Here is a 23,033-nt window from a genome sequence, read left to right on the forward strand (position 1 = left end):
GAAACTTATAGAGGAGAAAGTGGGGAAAAGCCTTGAAGATATGGGCACAGGGGAAAAATTCCTGAATAAAACAGTAATGGCTTGTGCTGTAAGATCGAGAATAGACAAGTGGGACCTCATGAAACTACAAAGCTTCTGCAAGGCTAAAGACATCATCAATAAGACAAAAAAACCACCAACAGATTGGGAAAGGATCTTCACCTATCCTAAATCAGATAAGGGACTAATATCCAATATATATAAAGAACTCAAGAAGGTGGACTCCAGAAAGTCAAATAACCCCATTAAAAAATGGGGCTCAGAACTGAAGAAAGAATTCTCACCTGAGGAATACCGAATGGCAGAGAAGCACCTGAAAAAATGTTCAACATCCTTAATCATCAGGGAAATGCAAATCAAAACAACCCTGAGATTCCACCTCACACCAGTCAGAATGGCTAAGATCAAAAATTCAGGTGACAGCAGATGCTGGTGAGGATGTGGAGAAAGAGGAACACTTCTCCATTGTTGGTGGGATTGCAAGCTTGTACAACCACTCTGGAAATCAGTCTGGCGGTTCCTCAGAAAATTGGACATAGTACTACCGGAGGATCCAGCAATACCTCTCCTGGGCATATATCCAGAAGATGTCCCAACCGGTAAAAAGGACACATGCTCCACTATGTTCATAGCAGCCCTATTTATAATAGCCAGAAGCTGGAAAGAACCCAGATGTCCCTCAACAGAGGAATGGATACAGAAATTATGGTACATTTACACAATGGAGTACTACTCAGCTATTAAAAAGAATGAATTTATGAAATTCCTAGCCAAATGGATGGACCTGGAGGGCATCATCTTGAGTGAAGTAACACAATCACAAAAGAACTCACACAATATGTATTCACTGATAAGTGGATATTAGCCCAAAACTTAGGATACCCAAGATATAAGATACAATTTGCTAAACGCATGAAACTCAAGAAGAATGAAGACCAAAGTGTGGACACTGTGCCCCTTCTTAGAATTGGGAACAAAACACCCAGGGAAGGAGTTACAGAGACAAAGTTCGTAGCTGTGATGAAAGGATGGACCATTTAGAGACTGCTGTATCCAGGGATCCATCCCATAATCAGCTTCTAAACGCTGACACCATTGCATACACTAGCAAGATTTTGCTGAAAGGACCCAAATATAGCTGTCTCTTGTGAGACGATGCCGGGGCCTAGCAAACACAGGAGTGGATGTTCACAGTCAGCTATTGGATGTATCACAGGGCTCCCAATGGAGAAGCTAGAGAAAGTAACACAAGGAGCTAAAGGGATCTGCAACCCTATTGTTGGAACAACATGATGTACTAACCAGAACCCCGGAGCTCTTGTCTCTAGCTGCATATGTATCGAAAGATGGCCTAATCGGCCATCAATGGAAAGAGAGGCCCATTGGACTTGCAAACTTTATATGCCCCAATATAGGGGAATGCCAGGGCCAAAAGAATGGGAATGGGTGGGTAGGGAAGTGGGGGGCGCTATGGGGGACTTTTGGGATAGCATTGGAAATGTAATTGAGGAAAATATGTAATAAAAATATTAAAAATTAAAAAAAAAAGAAATCCTAGAACCCTGTGTTTTTGGTTAAGCTTCTAGGTTTATTAGCCCCCTTCTTGGACACACACCTCAAACTGTCAGCACTGTAGCAGCATTCAACATGATTCATATTCGAATAGAGTGAACGCTTCTAGTCAGCATAGTGGTAGCAAGATCACTATAGCAGCTTTACTAATTGTGTGTGTGTGTGTGTGTGTGAGTGTGCACATGTGTGGATGTTCTTACACTTGTGACATGGCACACCTGTGGAAACCAGGGGATAATTTGTAAGTGTTGCTTCTCCAGGGTCTAACTCACATCACACTAGTGGCACCGTTACTAACGGAGCCCACCTCACTAGCCCTTGTTTCCATTTTAAATGGGGAATGCTGCATGGAAATTCAAAAGAGAAATTCTTAGATTGCACTCATTTCATTTCTACTTTTTTTGTGGAGGTGCAAAACTTGTAAAAAGAAAAAAGGAAAATTTAGCTTTAGACTCTCATAATAACTTAAAGATACCTTTAAAACTTGCAAAATATGTACACACATTATAAAGGAAAGCATATTTTGACATTGATTTTAGGTCAAAATGAATTTAGAAATTGATTGTCCATTTATTTTATTACTCGATTATCAGTGCAATGGCTCATATCCTAGAAAATGTTGGCCGAGTCTAAAGTTGTGACTTAAAGCATCCAAAATATAATTATACTATTATTTTTCAATGCAGATATAACCATGTGTGGTTGTGCACACCTGTAATTCCAGCACTTGAGAGTCTGAGGCAGGAAGATGTAAATTCAAGGCCAGCCTGGCTTTGTGGGGAGACCTTGTCTTATAAAATAATAACTTGGATACAAACTACATAGCAACTGAGTAAAATAAACATCTTATATATTTTAACAGGAGTTTGGTAAATGGCTATATGCTTGCAATACGCTCTCTACAGATACTGTTATGGCTCATTTCCCAGAAAGTTCACGTAGGCTTCAGTTCCTACTCTTCTACCAAGACAAGATCCTGCCTTTCACAAAGATAGAATTTTCACCTGTTTTGGAATCACAATCTCTGTGCGTAGCTTCATTCACCCAGAGAAATGATTTAGATTCATTTCTGTAGCTTTTTTTTTTCTTTATATCACTAAGTAATATTCCCAGTATGGATGAACCTGAATTTGTCTATCCATTTATCTGTTGACGACTGATAGGTTGGTTTCAAGTTTCATGCCGTCGGTCAAGCCTGAGAACCTGAGTTCAATCACCTAGGTCCAAACAGGAGCAAAGCAGCTCCTACAAGTTACCCTCTGTCTTAAACACATGCGCACGTATGCACACACACTATGTCACTCATTCCCCATTTCCCCACAGCAACAGGCACAGAAAGAATACATGTCAAAAAGTGCACTTAAGCAGTTACGGATACTCAAGTAGAAGTCTTCATGAATGGGGTCTATGCTTTCATTCTTCATTCTCAAATGGTTTCATTATTTCCATACTCCCGCTGTCATAGAGTTCCATATTCATTTGTTTCTCCATCCATCTGTTGACAGCTGTTTGGTTTATCTAAATTTTGGGCCATGTCAAATTAAGGGGTCTGGTGAGATGACTCAGTGGGTCAACGTGCTTACATTCTAATTGTTGAAAATGTTTGCAAGTAAAGGCATTAAGAATGAATGAGCCACAGTAACACAGTCACAGTTTTGACCTAAAGACACTTAAAAAACCAGGTGCAAAAAACGTGAGTCTGAGCTTCCTTCATTTCTTGAAGGTAGGAGATCAAGTGGCTGTAGAGGCACTTTCTTCCCTAGAAGCAAAGCTTATTACCATTCAAATTACTGACCTACAGTTCTTTAAATATTCTGAGTATGTTCTCTTTAGGTATATGTATTTAAATTATTTTTCAGTCTGTATTTTATTTATTATTTATTTATTTATTTTGGGTTTTTTCAAGTCAGGGTTTTTCTGGATAGCCCTGGCTGTCCTGGAACTCACTTTGTAGACCAGGCTAGGCTGGCTTCCAACCCAGAAATCTGCCTGCCTCTGCATCCCAAGTGCTGGGATTAAAGGCGTGCGCCACCACCACCCATAGTCTGTATTTTATTAATAGTCTTTTACTAAGCAAAAGTGGTTCACTTTGAGGAATTTCAATTTATCTAATAAAAACTGGTGGTTTTAATTTCACTGTTCTATCTGAGATATTTGAAGATATTGCCCTATATTTTTTCCCCTGATATTGTAGCTTTTGCATTTTGATAGGACTAATTGTTAAGATATGTACTTAAATGCAGTACCTTCCCAACACCCCTCTCCCAGTTTCTTGACCCTTGCTGGGTATTCTGAATGCCTCCTATGGTTTGCCATACGCCATATGTCCTCTGGCTAGACTATAAAGCTGCTCCATGATCTCTTCCACCCCCACAAGATAGGGTTTCTCTCTGCAACGCTGACCCTCCATCTGTAGACCAGGCAGACATGGAACTTACACAGATCTTACCTCTACTTCCAAGAGCTCCTTTGAAAGGCCCGGGCCATCACTTGCTGAGTGATATTTTAATACTCAATTTCAATACTAGCTTCTGTTGATCTTAAAGTTAAAATTGTGCAATACCATAAACCCAGTGTGCCAAAGCTGAACTAAGCCTAAAATCATCCTTGAAACTCATAAAAATAGGTTTCTGCTTCATTCCTGGAAAATGGCTGTACTTTGTTGGTGGTGTTACAGGCGGGTCTGGGAAGTACTGATGAGCAGTATTTTTTAAGGCTTGGCTAAATTTAATGGAAATGGCCAGATCTATGCATTGTTACTACTAGAATTTTTATTTTATTTTATTTTATTTTATTGGTTTTTCGAGACAGGGTTTCTCTGTGTAGCCTTGGCTGTCCTGGAACTCGCTTCGTAGACCAGGCTGGCCTTGAATTCAGAAATCTGCTTGGCTCAGCCTCTCAAGTGCTGGGATTAAAGGCGTGCGCCACCACGCCCGGCCACCACTAGAGTTTTTAAATTGGCAGTTGGAATCATTAAGTTTAAAAAAGGAATGGGGAGAGTTTTTAACTCAAGTTTCCGTTACCGTAGTGTGTGAAACGTGTGGAATATTTCACAACAGGAATCAATTGCTTGGTGTACTTCCCAACCGTTGGCTCATTCTTTCTACAAGAGACAAAGTCAACAAGTTCTACCAGGGAATTGCAGGGGTTTGTTTGTTTGCTTATTTGTTTGTTTGTTTTTAGTTCTGCCATATGGATTTCAGTAGTGGGTCCTCCCTTGACTTGCAGTTAAGCATGAAACTTCTCATTGGGTAGTTTCAAAACTAGCAGGAGGAATCAGCTGCTAGCTTACTGCACTGTGGAAAGCTGCACGAGATTCCAGGGTTGGAATGGAAATGCTAATTTAAAAGGTCAAGCGGAGCTGCGCCTCACGTTTTTGGCGTCCGTGTGCTCCGTGCGGGCGGAGCGAACAAAGACCGGGCCAGAGAAGCCAGACGCCCAGATCCCTCTCGCTGCGTTTCCCCAAAATAGTTCTGGAATCATGCCTGAAATGCCGGAGGCCATGGAACAGGTAAGAGCTAGCAATTCAAGACTCGGTGGCGGCTCGGCGTTGCGCTAAAATCGATTCCAAACGACTGCTAGGAGCAGAAAGGGTGTAAATAAAATGCTAGCCGGTACCATTTATTTCCTTAAGAAACGTAAGCTTGGGACACAGAATAAACTATCTGAGGTTTCTGACCCAGGAAATCAAGCCCAGTTTAATAAATAAGACGTGAAGCAGAACGATAATTTCATTCTCCACATTGAGTGCAACTGTAGTGAAGGCTCCGTGTAGTGTAAGATTTAACCCGTGGTGCATGCCCAGGTTTTTTGTTTTTTTGTTTTTTGTTTTGTCTTGTGGGGCTTGAATCTGCTAATGGTACTTTCAGTTCCAGTTTGCATTCTTTGAGACGTGACCCCCTTCCCCCCCGCCATCGGAAGCCAGACATTGGCTGTAAACAGAGCCTTTTCTTATTAAGTAAGCTAAGCCCAACTTTTGCCTGACTTGTGTCAAACCGTATTCTTATATATAGGCAAGCAAACATTTTCTCGCTCTCTCACAAGGTTGCTCCGAGAATCACACTAATTGTGGAAATTTTTGAGTCTTCCTATTGAGTACGTTTTATGATCCCCTCTAGGAAGCAAACTACACACACCTCAACTAGAAACTTGAAATATTCTCACTTTTAATAAGGATGAGGGATCTTGGATTTGTCCCTCCCTCGGACTTCTAATTATTATTATAATTTAGTGTTGGGATAGCTAGCCCTTTTAATAACCATAAGACCTGGATTATTTTTAAAAAATCGAAAAGTAGGGAGCCTCAGGCTGCCTTTGTTTGCTCTTCCAAAGAATTACTTGAGTGAGGGAATAAATTCTTTAGTGGGGGGTGGGGAGAAAAACTATCACCTGACTGAGGAAAACTTTTCCCAAGGGGCTGCTTAATCCTTAGTCTAAAAATAAGCCAAAAGGATTCGGAAAATGAGGCCTTTGGGGGTAATTCAGGCAGTGGTCACGTTTTGGGGCGAGTTTTGAAATCCCTTATCGTGGGTGTCTGGATGGGAATAGATTGTTGGGTAGAGAGTGGGCGGAGAAAAAGTGTGCCCGGGCTTTTTTCAGGGTAAATTTCACTGGCTTGCCTGTTGCTGTGCTTCGGAGCTTGTAACCTGCAGGTTACAGTTGAGAGCTGAGTCAAACCCTGCGAGCTGTTGTTTCTGATTAACTTTTGAACAACCACACTGGGCTGGAAGAGCGCCTGGCACTCCGCCCTTCCTTGGCTCACTCATTTTAAGTCTTAGCAGCACCTCCTTGGCTTGGCACAAGCAGCCCCGGGCGTCGTCGCCCCCTAAGTGGAGCCTCCAAAGGGCAGCCAGGACGCCTGTTAAATCTACTTAAAGTTGACTGAGCTTGTTAACACAGTTGAGTTTCTCCTTCTGTGATTCTGAGGGGGGAAAATACGAAGAATCTGCCTTTTAGAAAGTAACATTCTCTCCCACACCTTTTTATTTTTAATCAGCTAAAAATAAACAGTTTTCAAACTTCACAGCATTTTTTTTTTTTTTTAGCATTCCAGAAAAACATAGCTTCCGGGGATGTTAATGACTCTGAGCACAGTCCTATTTTTATTCTTTCCTCTTGCCTTAAAGGACGAACCACACCTTGCCTAGGTTGGTTGTTCACTCCTGTAACCCCAGCCCTTGGGCGGGGAAACTAGAGAGGCTCAGAAGTTGCAGGTCTTTCTCTGAGCTCAAGGCCAGCCTGAGGTTCGGACTGCCTAAAACCAACTCAATCCAGCCTCAGCTCTGTGTTCATGGGACAACCCTTATCTTCTTGCCTCCTAACTTTACAGATGTTTTAGTCTACTTTCTATAATACATGCTCGGTTGACTCCTAGGCATTTCGCAGTCTGCAAACCTAGGCGAATCGATTCCTTACCCTTCACTAAGAAGGAATAAGTAGGAGGGATTTTAAAAAACAAACAAAAAAGCCAACACTCCTAAACCCAAGGAAGCCTGATTGCTTGGCCCAACACTCCTAAACCCAAGGAAACCTGCATCCATTGCTTGGCACCAGTGCCTGCGTTCTAACACTCTATCTCCTTAAGAACTGGCACATGGGCTGACAGCGTCCCTTGAGGTTCCGCCCCTTTTTGAATGCGTGGCGAGAGGCGGCCAATCAACGGGCGCGGCCAGGGCGGCGGAAGCCGGAAGCGGCAGCCGGGGTCGGCCTGGGCCTAGGGGAGGAGGGCCAAGGGCGCGGGCGCTGCGGCCCCTGGCAGTGCTGCGCTAGTGGAGGCTGCGGTCGCGACTGAGGCGGCGCAAAGACTGCGGGCATGGTGGGCCGGGAGAAGGAGCTCTCCATCCACTTCGTCCCCGGCTGCTGCCAGCTGGTGGAGGTGAGCTTCGGGGCATGGAGCCGGGGTGGCGCCTTTGAGTTTGTTTACCTCTCTCCCTGTAGGGCTGCGCTCACTCCCGTTGCAGGCGCGGGAGCGCGGAGGTGGAGACTCCCGGTGCTTCCCGCCGCCTCCGGCGGGCTGGCTCCCGTTTCAGTAGTCATCATCTTTGTTTTGTGTTTCTGGATCTTTAAGGACAGGGGGAGAGTGACTTTCCATAAATGGCGGTGTCGGCGGGGTCAACTTGGTGAATTTATAGTTTGCACGGGGCGGGTTCCTTGAGGCACTTTAAGGCTGTCAGGATTTCCGACTGTGCGGTGCTATGAACGCTTAGGAAGACAGGCACCGCCTGGAGTTTATTCTGTTCAGGAAGGTTTGAGCAGGAATTCCAATATTGGACTTTTAGCTCCTACGTTTTCTGAACCGCTGTATTTTGCGTGGTGGAAGACTGCTGAAAGAAATTGCATGTCTGGTAAACTTCCCCCAGCATGTTTCCAAGTCTGGTCCACGGTCCCTTGTTTCAAGCCCGTTAAGTACTTACTGACCTACAGAATGTATCCAGCACAGTCGATGAACTATTTATTGTGTCTTGCTGATATAAAAACGCCTCGGATGTGGCCAGTTTTTTTAATGCAAACTTTTAATTTGGGGGAGGGTCCTGTGCTTGCTAGAGTTACTAGAGATAAGGGAGTCCCTATTTGAGATGAGGGATCCTTGTTAAGAGTATGCCTCCATAAGATTAGGCTACCTAATCTTATGGAGGCATATCCTAATCTTAATATTAGGAGGTGAACCTGTGGTGCCTTTTCTTAATTGGCGATTGACTTGGGAGGGCGGAGCCCCTTGGGCTGGTATAGTCCTGTGTTGTTTAGGAAAGCTGGCTGAGGAATCCGTTAAGCGGTTTTCACTAGGCCTGTGTGAGCTCTTGCCTCCAGGGTCTTGTCCTAACTTCCTTCAGGGGCGAACAGTGATGTGAAAATGGTAAGCTAAGTACTTTCCTGCCAAACAATGCGTTGATGTTTTCACACAGCAATAGAAACCCTAACTAGAACTCAGTATGTGTTGTCCAGACTGGCCTTGGACTCAGATGCTTCTGCCTCGAGGAGTGCTGGGATTGAAGATCTGAGCCACCACAACCAGTTGTTAATGGGAAATTTTTCATTTGCGTGATGCACATTCAATATTATCTCCAAATGGCTGGGCCTTAGCTAAAGTTCGAATGTGTTTGCAGTTCCAGATTGGTGACGGCATGTGACCAAAGGTGTGTGCATATGAACATGTATTCGTGTAGGCTTAATGCATTTCACCAGTTCAGTAAAAGAAAAGTAGAGAGTGGTAAACTGAGTGTGCTAACTCATGGCTGTAATCTCAGTACTCAGGAAGTTTGTAGTGGTGGGGAGATGTGATTGCTTTTTAGAGTGGTTTTTTTGTTTGTTTGTTTGTTTGTTTGTTTGTTTTAAACAGTCTCACTGTGTATTCATGACTGGCCTCAAATCCGTGGAGATCTGCCTGGCTCCACCTCCAGTGGGCTGTGATTGATAATGCCACCACACCCAGCAACCTTTTTCATTAAAAAAAAAAATGGTACAGTTGCTGAGCGTGGCGGCTTATACTTCAGTCCCATCACTCTAAAAGCTGAGGCAGGAATGATTATCAGGCAAGCCAAGGTTACATAGTGAGGCCCTGTTTCAAAAAGCAAATAACAGGCAGAAGGTGCAGACAGCTGGGATCTGCATGCTGGTGTTGCTCTCTCAACCTGTGCAACTGACATTCACTCTTGTTGCCAGCTGAGAATTGGCATAGTTAATGTTAGTGAGGCAGCCTGGTACCAATTCCTGTTAAGAACACTGCCTGTGTGTACAGTGGAAGACAGGGAGTTGAGCTGTTCCCTCCTGAATTCCATTCCTATTAAGCAATCTAGATATCTTGTTTCTTAAATCCCAAGGGTGTCCAAGGATGTTACAGAGGTAGAGAGTGAATGTGAGACAGGGTCTTGCTTAGTGGGCCGCACTGGCCTGGAATCCCCTCCGCAGAGCAGGCTATGCTCAGGTTGCTGACATCCTCCTGTTTACTGAGGTCATCACTACACCTGGTTTACAGTTAAGCCTTTGGAGAGTTATGTTCTTGCCAAAGTTCGAAGAAAACATTTTGCCGGATCAAGTCTTCATTTTCATAAATTGCCTGGCTTAGAGCCAAGTGTTATAATGGATACCACATGAAGTCTCATTAATATTTTTAAAAAAAAATGTTTTGAAATTCATTGAATTGAAATCCTTAATAGATTTTTTTTCTATGTTGCCCTCCCCCATCCCTGTCAGGCCCTTTGATTTCAGCTTTTGTATATGCTAGAAACAGCTGATTTTTGGGGTCCTTAATTAAAGTATGTATGTTTACTAAATCATTTACCTGAAATGTCTTTGGATATTGCCTGTATATACGTGTGTGTGCACACTTTTTTTTCCAACTCAGAATTATGTGACTTTAACAGAAATAGGACCTTGTGATAAAATCTAATGAAAGTTTAAGCCACAGAGCTCGTGCTTTGGTTACAGGTGTGTGACTCTGCTGGCTGAAAACATTATCTTTAAAAAGGAAAAGCTGGCTTTACTTAAGAATTTGGCAGGAAAGTGTTACTCGGTTTTTGGAACTTTGCCTTGAGTATACAAAAATCAAAATATTCTTTAAGCAGTAATTTAAAATTTTTACTATGAACACAAATGTTTTTTCAGTTTTTTTTTTTTTAACTATCTGTATCTATTTGTCATAAGTATTTTGTGTAAGTAAATTTAGTGCTGACTGAAGGACATATTAGTTGACTTTATTCCAAATAAACTCCTATGAAATGTCGACCAATTTTCTTTTTTTTTTTTAAGATTTATTTATTTATTTTATGTATGAATACAATTATAGCTGACTTCAGACAAACCAGAAGAGGGTGTCAGATCCCATTACAGATGGTTGTGAGCCAGCATGTGTTTGCTGGGAATTGAACTCAGGACCTCTGAAAGAGCAGTCAGTGCTCTTAGCAGCTGAGCCATTTCTCCAGCCCTGACCGATTTTCAATCCTGTCAAAATGTGACTCATCACCCAGATATAGCTGTCTCTTGTGAGACTATGCCGGGGCCTAGCAAACACAGAAGTGGATGCTCACAGTCAGCTATTGGATGGATCACACGGCCCCCAATGGAGGAGCCAGAGAAATTACCCAAGGAGCTAAAGGGAACTGCAAACCTATAGGTGGAACAACAATATGAACTAACCAGTACCCCGGAGCTCTTGTCTCTAGCTGCATATGTATCAAAAGATGGCCTAGTCGGCCATCACTGCAAAGAGAGGCCCATTGGACTTGCAAACTTTATATGCCCCAGTACAGGGGAACCCCAGGGCCAAAAAGGGGGAGTGGGTGGGTAGGGAATTGGGGGGGTGGGTATGGGGGACTTTTGGGATAGCATTGAAAATGTAAACGAGGAAAATACCTAATAAAAAAATAAAAAGAAATGTGACTCATCATCTGAACCTTGTGCATTTTCAGTGTATCTTAGAAGATGTGAAACGCCTGTTGACTACTTACAGGGTGATATGATCACTTCATCCATCATAAAGCAAAGAAACTTCCATTGTTAACATGAAATCTAAACCAAATGAGGAAGTTGTTAGTGATCTCAGGTTCTTTTTCTTGATTATTAAAACTTTATTCTTTTTTTTTTTTTTTTTTGGTTTTTCGAGACAGGGTTTCTCTGTGTAGTCATGGCTGTCCTGGAACTCACTCTGTAGCCCAGGCTGGCCTCGGACTCAGAAATCCGCCTGCCTCTGCCTCCCAAGTGCTGGGATTAGAGGCGTGCGCCACCACGCCCGGCCTAAAACTTTATTCTTACTCATCTAAAAAAAGTAAACATATGTACATGAGTTACTTTATGTACATGAGTGCATGTATGTGTACCATAACCATGTGCACGCCTGGTACTCACAGAAGCCAGAAGAGGGCATCAGATCCTCTGAAACGGGAGCTAAGGACAGATGTTAGCTGCCATTTGGGTGCTGGGAATCAAACCCAGGTCTTCTGAAGAGCAACCAGTATTCTTAGCCACTAAGCCATCTCTCCTACCCATTAAATTTCTCTCTCTCTCTCTCTCTCTCTCTCTCTCTCTCTCTCTCACACACACACACACACACACACACACACACACACGTATGTATGACCAGAAGAGGCAATCAGATCTGCAGTAATTGTAAGCCATCCAATGTCTGCCTTCTACAAAAACAGTGTGCTCATAAACAAATCTCCCTTGTGTCTCTGAGACTGATTATCAGTGGGGACTGGAAAGATGGCTGTGGTTAAGAGTTCTGTGTTGATTTGCAGAGGACCCAGGCTCGCTGTAACTCCAGTTCCAGATGATTTTATACCGTCTTCTGATCTCCCCAGGCAATGCAGGTAGTACACACATATGCATGCAGGCAAAAACACTCAGACAGAGCAAATAAAATAATTAAACACAAACTCATTAAGTCTTGCAGTTGTTGATGCAGTTTGATTGATTAATCTAGCTTTAAAACTGACTTTTAGGTAGTGGAATTAATTTTTAAAAAATAGTTAACGTTTCAGGTATGTGGTACACAATAATGCCTTTAAGAGAATTATGGCTTTAACCCCCTTATTCTTCTAGGAGGAAGTGAACATCCCTAGCCGGCGGGTTCTCATTACTGGTGCCACCGGGCTTCTTGGCAGAGCAGTTTACAAAGAGTTTCAGCAGAGCAACTGGCACACCGTTGGCTGTGGCTTTCGAAGAGCAAGACCAAAATTCGAACAAGTAAACCTGTTGGATTCTGAAGCTGTTCATCACCTCATTCATGATTTTCAGGTATGGCTTTATATGTTTGCAGTTGTTATGTGTTCTCTTAGGACTTGCCTGGTTTATACAGAAAGTGTGTGCTTGGTTGCGGGAAGCTGTGCTTGAAAGTTGTGACCCGTTGAGCCACCACACAATGCAGAGTGTACTTGTTTGGCATGCTGTGGAGTGGTGCTTGGTGTTGGGGCCAGAGGTCCCCGAGCGTGCTGGCAGTTGTTCTGCCCCAGAGCTGGATCCTCTTCCCTGTCCTGCACAGCATGTGGGGAGGCATGGCTTGTGTTGATGCAGTGCTTTCCTTGTGATGCTTGCCATGAAGTGTTAGGGTGCTGTCTGGGAATGGGGAGGGGGAGGAAGGGAAATGGAAATATTTCTGCTTTAATGCTAAGAAAGTATGGTCAGGGGAACTTCAGTAACCTGTTTGCCTTAACCTGAGAAAAGTTAGAGGAAAATGAAGACTTGTTCTCCTTGCCATCAGATTTCAGCTTTGGTTCTCTCTAAGTGTGATTCTGGGAGCATGAGTATTAGAAACACAGGGAAGCCTGATTGCAGACTGCATGCCCAGAGTGTGATGTATTAAGTCTGGGTTGGGCCTAGGATATTGTATTTGAAACATCCCAGATTCTCCACATTCAAGTTTGAAAACAATTCTTAGCAATCCTTGAGCAATTTTTGAGAAAATTGGGTGTGTGGACAGCCTGTCTGTCTCTCATTTATTTTTATCTATTTTCTGTGTACGGGGGTGTTTTGCCTGCATGCATGTCTATATAACACATGCATATAGTGCCTGTGGAAGTCAGAAAAGGGTGTCTGATCTCCTGATCTATTTATTCTTGTTTTGTATGCATTGGTGTTTTGTCTGTGCATATGTCTCAGTGAGAGTGTCAGATCCCCTGCAATTACAGTGAGTTCTGAGCTGCCTTGTGGGTGTTGAGAACTGAACTTGGATTCTCTGGAAGACTAGCCAGTGCTTTTAACCACTGACATCTCTCTCCAGCCTCTGAAATTGGAGCTATAAATGGTTGTTAGCCGTGTGAGTTCCAGCCTCCAGCACACAGACATTTAACACCAATCTTAGTTCTTGCTCTGTTCTTGCATTAAAAAAGCCTTTTCTTTAGAAGATCTCCTGCATCCTTGTTTTGATGTGTATCTCTCACTCAGATGTGAAGACCTTACTGTGTGGCCTTACTGTGTGTGGTGGTTAGTTGTCATCTGCAAAGGGAATTTCAATTGGGAAATGCCTCTAACACGTTGGTCCATGGGGGGAGGGGGTGGGGGTGGGGATGATTGTGATTAATAGGACTGTGGGTGAGCCTGAGTTGCTTATGAAAATAGGTTGAACATGCTATGGGGAGCAAGCGTGTGAGCAGAGTTCATCCATTTCCTTGCTACCAGTTACCAGTCCCTTCTTTGACTTTCTTCGGTGATAGACTTTGGGCTGTAAGTGATAAGCCATTTCTTCCTCAAGTTGCTTTTGATCCACAGTAATAGAAAAATAGCTAAGACATGGGGGCTTATTGCTTTGATAGTCAAGTGGACATGTGGTTTCCGTAAATAGTGGATTCTTGTTAAATGAGTGGTCAAAAAAGCTTGAATTTATGAATTTAACTTGCAGCTGATACTACTTGCCTTTTGTCATGAGTTTGGTAAATGTTAGAGTTGGGGCATCGCATCTTGGCAGAGCACTTGGCTGTCTGTGGGGCCTGGGGTGTGGTGAGTGCAGTCACAGTTGTCATGTCCAAGGTTACTTTCCCACTACATGGGGTAGAGGGTTTTTTGGTTATAGTGAGTTACTAATAGCTTTTTTCTGCGTTTTTGTCTAAGGATTACTAAGTTTTTACCTTGGCTAGGAATATAGCTCAGGGGTTCACGCACCTGGTTAAGTTCTGGGATCTCTAGCACTGCCTAAAAAGCATATTCAACAAAATAAATTGTTCTTTCCTTTGCAGAATATGTGCGTGTTTTCTTTGTTTCTTTATTTTTTTTAAGAAAAAAGAAGTATGAGAGATGGTGGTAGCACACAGCTTTAATCCCAGTACTTTAGACAGAGGCAGGTGAATATTTGAGTTCTAGAACATCTAGGGTTATACAAAATCCCTGTCTTGAAAAACAAAAAACAAAAATCAAAAAAAAAAAAAAAAAAGGTAAGTGAAATAAAAGGAAGAAAATTAAACCGATTTATTCTTAATTGAAGGCATGTTGACTTAAGGAGCCTTTTCTTCCCCTGAAGTTATCCTAAGGAAGCCATGGTTCTCTGTTCTCTCCATTTTGGGTTAAAACTCAGTGTTTCTTTCAGCCTCATGTCATAGTGCATTGTGCTGCAGAGAGAAGACCAGATGTTGTTGAGAGTCAGCCAGATGCTGCTTCCCAGCTGAATGTGGGTGCCTCTGGGAACTTAGCAAAGGAGGCAGGTAAGGCTACATTGCCACTGGACTATGTTTTCAAGACAGTGGTGTCTGTGCACCATATGAATGCCTGGTATCCTTGGGGCCCAGAAGAGAGGGCCTCAGATCCCCTGGGATTGGGGTTGCAGGTGGTTCTGAACATCCATGTGGGTCTTTGGAGCCAAACCCAGGGGGCCTCTGGAAGCGCAACCGGTGCCTGTAGGTGCTGAGCCATCTCCAGAGCCTCCTTCACTGGGTTGTTTTATTTTTTTTTTAAGTTGAAAGTTTCATAGCTGTCTTACATGTGTTTTTGTTTATCTCAGGGAAAACAAAGCAAACCATGAAGACACACAGAACACTCCAAATTCCACAAAAGTAATGCATAGATTTATCTTCTCTTTCTGCAGCTGCGATTGGAGCATTTCTCATCTACATTAGCTCAGATTACGTGTTTGATGGCACAAATCCCCCTTACACGGAAGAGGATATACCAAGTCCCCTGAATCTATATGGAAAAACAAAATTAGATGGAGAGAAAGCAGTCCTGGAGAATAATTTAGGTAAGGTCCAGGGTCCTTGACTCTGATCATTTTTGAAGACTGTTGTTCATGAGTAGACATGTTCTTAATTTATTAAAAGTATGCAGAATTGGTGTATATGTTGGGAGGTTTCACATTCCTGAATCCCAGCCCTTGGAAGCTGAGGCAGGAGGATCAGGATATACTGGGCTATATAGTGAGCTCCTGGCATCTCTTCTGATTAAAGAAAGAAAAGGGAAACCAGGGTCTATAGATTAATAGAAATTAGACAGAATGGGCAGGTGAGAGGTCAGTAGGCAAAGGTGATTGTCACCAAGCTGATGACATAAGTTGATTCCCAAGGTCCACGTGGTGGGCGGAGAGAACCAGCTCCCTGCAGTTGTCCTCTGATCTTCACACATGTACACACACACCACAAACACACATACACATAAATAAGTATAATAACATCTTTCAAGGTATTCTATACCATCTTTTTCTTTTTTCCCCTTGTTTATGTTTACACGTGTACATGTAAGGACTTTAAAACTGGGAGCATGAAATCTCTCTCATGTGCTGATTCCTCAGGAAGACAAGCACAAAATGAAGGTTCTTAAGATAGGAATTTTTGTATAATATTTTTCAGGTGTTTCTGTTTTGATCCATACTCTGACTTGCTTCTCATTATATGTGGTAGCAGTTCTGCCATGGCTTCTTCCTGTCTGTGGAAGTACCCTGGTCAACTTAATTTCTGTCTGTGGCAGCATCATGTTCAACATCATGACCCCTGTGGAAACTGATGCTTTATATCATAGAGTACCCCTGACAGCCTACCACCAGCTTGTGATGCCCTTGTTACAGGCATTTAACTTGTCAGGGCTTTTGGTTTTGTAATATTCTGACTCGGTGGTAGAGAGCTTGCTGGGCATGCACGGGGCCCAGAGTTAAATCTGCAGTATGGCCAGACAAGGTACATTATAAATGAGCCAGCAATCCTGCAGAAGTCTCCTCTTGCTTTGCTTCTTAAAAATGAGCAGAACAGATCATTTATAAAGAACTGGAATTTACTTCTCACAATTGTGGAGGCTGTGAAATCCAACAGCCAGCAGGTGGTTAAGTTCTCATTTATGCTTGGCCTCAAAGAACCAAACCAGATGGCTCCCCATTAAGCTCTTTCGTAGTGGTGTCTTCATGACCTAACCATTACCCCAGTGCACCTCCCCACACCAACATCCACTCCCACACACACCAACACGCCTCCCCTCCCGCCACCCCACACACCAACTTGCCCCTCCTGCCATCCTCCTCTCCCAGACACTGTTGGACTAGGAATTAAATTTCAGTATATAATTTCTGGTACAACATTCAGACCATAATAAGACCTTTGTTTACTTGCTCAGTAATTATAAAAGGAAATACTACTTAAAGTGTCAGTCATCCAAAGACTATCAAACCTCTCACCTGGGACCAGTATAAAGTCTAATTCTGAATAATTCTTCATCCAAGGTTTTAAAAGTATGAGCAATCAACCCTACACCCAGATTGATCAGTTTTTGTTTGATACTTTTTTGTGTGTGTATACTTGGCCATATTCAGTGGTGTATCAGTCCTCAATCACTTGGTTGTGTATCTTTTAGGGACAGCCACGATATTACCATAATCAACAGCATGCTTACACAGTTAGGAAAACTTACACTGATATACTCCTGCTATCAAATATGTAGCGTGTAAAGATGGTTTCCCACTTGTTCTTGATCCTAAATTGTACTTCAGTGCTATTATCTTGTTTTGTTCATCAGTCATGAGTATTCATTTCATTTGGTTGTCCAGATAAGGCTCTATTTATCATGGCCATAATAACAAACTAGATGAAATTCTGTATATGACAGTAGATACTTAAAATATTTCTGATTATCCTTAAGTTCATCCAGTATGAGCTACTACTTACCATCCTAGTATATTTTTATTAAAAGGCAAAGTTTCTACTTTTCTACTGTTTACATCCACACAATTTCTCTTTCCACCAAAACTTGGAAATGTATGAGTCAGCCATAAAAAATATTCATGTATTGTCCCTAGGGGCTGCTGTTTTGAGAATTCCTGTTCTGTATGGGGAAGTTGAAAAGCTTGAAGAAAGTGCTGTGACTGTTATGTTCGACAAGGTGCAGTTCAGCAACAAGTCAGCAAACATGGACCATTGGCAGCAGAGGTTCCCCACACATGTGAAAGACGTAGCCAGTGTGTGCCGGCAGCTGGCAGAGAAGAGGATGCTGGTGAGTCCTTGAAGGATGGGGCCTGACTTCTGTCTTAGTAAAAGGTCTGCTTTTCTTCCATACTTCAACTTGTGTGTACATAGATTATCACAGACTGAAAGTTGAACATGGTTTTGTTATTTTAAAAGAATTATTTATTTAGTTTATATATGTGAGTACACTGTAGCTGTCTTCACACATCGCAGAAGAAGGCATCAGATCCCATTACAGATGATTGTGAGCCACCATGTCGTTGCTGGGAATTGAACTCAGGAACTCTGGAAGAACAGTCAGTGTTCCTAACCACTGAGCCATCTCTCCAGCCCCAGAACATGTGTTTTTGGTTTTGTTTGATTTGCTTTGCTTTATGTTTTAAATACTTTATTTAATTTTATTTTATGTGTATTGGTGTTTTGCCTGAATGTATGTCTGTGAGGTTGTCAGATCCCATGGAACTGGAGTTACAGACAGTTGTGAGCTGCCATGTGGTTGGGGGGAATTGAACTTGAGTCCTCTGGAAAGCAGCCAGTGTTCTAATTGCTGAGCCATCTCTCCAGCCCCTGAACGTGCTTCTTAAAAGTGGAAAATCAAACAAAAGCTGTATTCATGAGGTTTGTATGCAGGAAATAAATTCAAACACAGAAATCTTGTCTCTGTCTCCCTAATGCTAGGATTAAAGACCTAGCAGATTAACTACACACAGTTCAAGTTCTTGTTTTTATTTGTTTGTTTGTTGTATTATGCATGTGTATATCTTCATGAATTTGTGTATACCACCTGTGTGCAAGTGTCCAAAGAAGCCAGGTCCTCTGCAAAGACCAGTAAGCACTCATAAGCATTTAGCCATCTTCCAACCCAGAGTAGGAATGAATTTTAAGCATTTGGGGAAATTGGCACTAAATACAGTATTAGTGAAAGATTGGGAACAGCTTAATTTAAAGTACTAATAATACTGGCTACAGCATGACTATAGTTTTTGCTGTATGAAAATTATGCGAGTGTATATAGAGCATAAACTGGCCCTTTCTTAAAATAGATGGAATAATAGAACTTAACTAGTTAGTTCATGTCTTCTGGTTTCCTGAGACAGGGCTTTTTATTGCTCAGGCTGGCCTCCCATTCAAGGCTGTTGTTCTGCCTCAGCTTTCCCAGATGCTAGGGTTACTGATGTGTGTTATTGTGTTTATCAGGTTCATTTCAAAATTATTTTCTGGCTGAGCTTGGTGGTGCAAATTTGTAATATCAGCATTCGAGGCAAAGGAAAGAGGACCCTGTGAATCCTAGGCCTGCTATCCCTGTGTACTGAATTCAGACCAGCCACGGTTACCTAAAACAAAACTGCCTGAAACAGAAAACGTGGCACCGGGAATGTGGTCCAGATGGCAGAGTGCTTGCCCAGTAGCATGCACAAAGACCCATGTTGAATCGTAGCACCCCATAAACCCCATGTGGGGGTGCACACCTGTGATCCATGAGTTGGAGGACAGCCTTGGCTGTGTGAGATCCTGTCTCAAAACTGTTAAATTTCGATTCTACCTTAGAGTAATTTAAAATGATCACTAAAATTAGTCACTATCTAAAATTGAAGCAATTTGTATTTTTTCAAAAAGTTCTTATTTCTATAAATTACTTTTAGTGTCAGAATATTTATGGACATTGATTTTAGGTCTTTTGAAGATAATATTTCAAAAAAGTAGGTTTACATTCTTGGACCTTTCAAAATAACTTTCTCTGTCAAACCTTACTATATGGAAGCAGAAAATTGAAACTGTGTTGATTTTTTTTTTTTTTCCCTTGTAATTGTTGTTAGGATCCATCCATTAAGGGAACCTTTCACTGGTCTGGCAATGAGCAGATGACCAAGTATGAAATGGCGTGTGCAATTGCAGATGCCTTCAACCTCCCCAGCAGTCACTTAAGACCTGTAAGTCTCGACAACCGCCCGCCCGCCCTGACTTCTTAAGGCTGTTGTGTTGGTTGATATTGCTTTTCTTTTTTGGATAGCTAGTCAAAATGAACCTGGCTTGGAGGATGACAGTATCTGGTGGTAAATTATCCCTAGAGAAGTCTGGTGGGGCTGGTGAGGTGGCTGGGAGGTGGAGGTGGAGGGGGTTACCTGCTCCAAAGCCTGACAACTGACTCCATCCACATGGTGGCAGGTGATGCCCACTGGATGGCTTCTGATACTCTCCTGCAGGCACACACTGTGTGCTGCCTTAATGGCAGCATGCCTCTTTTTTTGTTTTGTAGCTCTGATAATACCAGTTTTCTGGCACTAGAAGAAAACTGAAATAAAGTTACTAAGCTTCAAGATGCTATTTCCTTTACTCATGCTGTTTTGTTTTTCTTTAAAGATTACTGACAGCCCTGTCATAGGAGCACAGCGCCCCAAAAATGCTCAGCTCGATTGCTCCAAATTGGAGACGTTGGGCATTGGCCAGAGGACACCATTTCGAATTGGAATCAAAGAATCCCTCTGGCCTTTCCTCATCGACAAGAGATGGAGACAGACTGTCTTTCATTAGCTTATGTGTTGTGTATTTTTTTAAATGAAAAGTATAGTATGTGGCACTTTTTCAAGAATAAAGGAAATAGTTTTGTATGAGTACTCCTTAATTGTGACACATGATCCTTCAGGTAAATGATGCTGTTGCACTAGGGGAATGTTGGACTGGCTGAGGGCAGTCATGACTTTCTGTTGATTGTTTTGTTTTGTTCTGGCTTACCTTGCTATACAAGTAATATAAATTATGATCTGTAATGTCCGAGGGCGGGATGAAACAGACTGTTAGACTTTGGATGAAATGCATTATTCATTCCTACAGCTTCCTTTCTTGTTGTTTTGTTTGTTGGCTCTTGTATATTGATAGTTTCAATGTGTGTAGAATCTCATGATAATCATCGGTGTTCATTATTTGCTTTGCTTGAGCCCAGATCAAAATGCTTGGAGAAAAGAAAACTTTATTTTTGCAACTGTAAGTATGGTTTTTAAATGCTTGATTCTTTAATGTGTTATGTATATCAGAACCTGTATAGCCTGATGCCTACTTCATAGCACTGTGTGGCAAACACTTGAGAGAGTGCACGTGTGTGTATTTTTTTAATATAAATACATATATATGTCTCTTTCCTTCTATCTTACTAAGTGATGTTTCATACATGTGGTTATAATAATGAGCCTTGTAAGTCTTTTGACCACTTCTAAATAATAATAAATACTTGCTGGCATGTAACACTTTGGCTTTATTTTGTATTTGCTTCCTTTTTAATGTAAGGACTGCTGGATATGGTAGTACGTGTCTTCAGTCCCACCAGAAGCAGGTAAACCTCTGCCTTTGAGTCCAGCCTGGTTTAAATATCAGCTATCAGGCCAGACAGGGCTACCTACTGAGATTTTGTTTCGAGAAAATAAGTAAATGTGAGGGCTAACTGTAAAGCAATCATTGTCCAGGTTTAGTTTGTAGATTACATACTTGTAACATCGGTGAGGTAGAAGTGGACGCTGATGAACTTAACACTGGATCTAGAAGTGTCTCTGCACCGATGAATTAGAAACAACTCCATGACCTTATCACATCTTCCACATAGGAAGTGCTGTCAGGAGGATGAGCAGTGTCTTACGTGTCTCATCTGGACTGTCAGATGACTTTGGCCTCAACACTGTCTTAACTAGTTTTTAAAAGTTTACCTGGAGTTTGGGAACTAGAGTAGATCCTACTTAGACCATTTGGTTACAGCAGCCGTCCCCAGACTGCATTATGTTTTGAAATTCACCATGTAATTTCTGATACCGTGGCCTGATGCACTCACTGTTCTGGAATATAAAAATTATGGCATGCTAGCTGGGCATGATGGTATATTTCCTGGATTCTCAGCCTTGGGAGGTTGAGGCAGGATTACCGTGAGATTAAGGCCAGCCTCCATTACATAGCAAAAGCTAAAAAGTGGAATTGAGAATTTGGGAATTTTCTTCAAGTTGTCAAGTTTCTAAAATGTGTGTGTGTGTGAGAGAGAGTGTTTTACCTGCAATGCAAGTACACTGCATGGATGCCTGCTGCCAGATAAGATCCTCTGGAACCTAGAGTTAAAGATTTGGGAGGCACCCTATGGGTGCTGGGACTAGAACCTGGGTCCTTTGCAAGAGCAACCAGTGTTCTTCACTGCTGAGCTGTCTTTCTCCATCCCAATTGTTTTTCACACAGTGCAAAATGTAAGTTTGTGTGGACTGCCATTCTTTTGGAACAAATCCCCACGGTGTATCTAGGACTTTGTATATTGAGAATATGTTAATATCACATGCATGTCTAAGTTTGGGTTTTCATTGTTGCAAAGAGACAACCCTTATAAGGCAACCCTTATAAGGACATTTAATTGGGGCTGGCTTACAGGTTCAGAGGTGGTTCAGTTCATTAGTATGGCAGCAAATATGGCAACGTCCAGACGTGGTGCTAGATAAGGAGCTAAGAGTTCAACATCTTTGCCAGTCATGGTGGTGCACGCCTTTAATCCCAGCACTCGGGAGGCAGAGGCAAGCGGATTTCTGAGTTTGAGGCCACCCTGGTCTACAAAGTGAGTTCCAGGACAGCCAGGACTATACAGAGAAACCCTGTCTCGAAAAAAAACCAAAAAAAAAAAAGAGTTCAACATCTTAACCAACGGCACGGCACACATTTTCTTGACTTCGAGTTTTGTATCAGTTATGCAGAATGTTCAGTATTTTTAAATGCTTGAGTTTGCCTTGCTGGTTTCAAACTTAAGATCCTCGGCTTCATGTCTCACCTGCTGTCATGGCATTTTAGAAAGTATTGTCCCAGTGACTTAAGAACCTCCTACTTCTAGAGATCCCATTACAGAACAAAGTCACCCTCTGGACAGAGACTTGAAGCATCTGGCTATTTGGGAAGGTGTCCCTTTGGAGCTCCTGTTCCACAGGCTTTGATGCCCTCTTCTGGCCCTGCAGGAACCTGCGCTCATGCACATAACCACACACATGTGCACATGATCTCCCTGATTTTCTGCCATGAGCATATTTATATTGCTCTGGAAATATATTTCAATAGATTTTAAAGGAAAATTACTTTGTTGTTTTGTCAAATCACTTCTGAAAGCCTGTTTCTGTATTTTAGCCTCATAAATGTCAACATAATAGGATTTAAGGAAATAACACCTATTTTCACAAGTCCCGGGGAACATATGGTTATCCCTGGAAGCTGAGCCATTAAAGTATGTATTTACTTACAACGGATTATATCAAAAGATGGCCATGAAGTTGCTTAGTTTTCCAAACAGCTGTTTTCTGCTATCCCTTACTTGATTCTATTTTATAGCATACATACATACTACATGTCACTGAGCAATTTCAGTTTTCCCTTAGTGTGTTATAGACTGCTAAGGCTGCCATTTTTAAAATGTGAATTTGACAACAGGGTTTCAGAATGTTTGGATTTGAGATGCTAAAGCTTGATGAGTGATAGACACTGCAGTGTTGGAGGGCTGGGGATAATAGTTCAGCACTTAAAGTTACCCTGATACTTTGTGTGTGTCTTCGCTGT

General features: G+C 42.2%; 1 protein-coding gene across 2 annotated transcripts; it reads left to right on the forward strand.

Moving 5' to 3' along the window:
* Positions 1 to 4,844: 4,844 nt before the first annotated feature.
* Positions 4,845 to 20,714, forward strand: Mat2b (methionine adenosyltransferase 2 non-catalytic beta subunit). Of its 2 annotated transcripts, none has more exons than XM_021176454.2 (7): positions 4,845 to 5,122; positions 12,148 to 12,342; positions 14,624 to 14,738; positions 15,119 to 15,271; positions 17,309 to 17,502; positions 19,292 to 19,405; positions 19,836 to 20,714. In XM_021176454.2, the coding sequence occupies exons 1-7, from the start codon at positions 5,093 to 5,095 to the stop codon at positions 20,004 to 20,006; spliced, it is 972 nt and encodes a 323-aa protein (XP_021032113.1). In that variant the 5' UTR covers positions 4,845 to 5,092; the 3' UTR covers positions 20,007 to 20,714. The 2 variants fall into 2 exon arrangements, with proteins under 2 accessions (XP_021032113.1, XP_021032112.1); XM_021176453.2 differs by lacking the exon at positions 4,845 to 5,122 and adding an exon at positions 7,287 to 7,486.
* Positions 20,715 to 23,033: the final 2,319 nt, after the last annotated feature.

This window comes from Mus caroli, unplaced genomic scaffold (genome assembly GCF_978045245.1).
Source record: "Mus caroli unplaced genomic scaffold, Mus_caroli_1 scaffold_13, whole genome shotgun sequence".
NCBI lineage: Eukaryota > Metazoa > Chordata > Mammalia > Rodentia > Muridae > Mus > Mus caroli.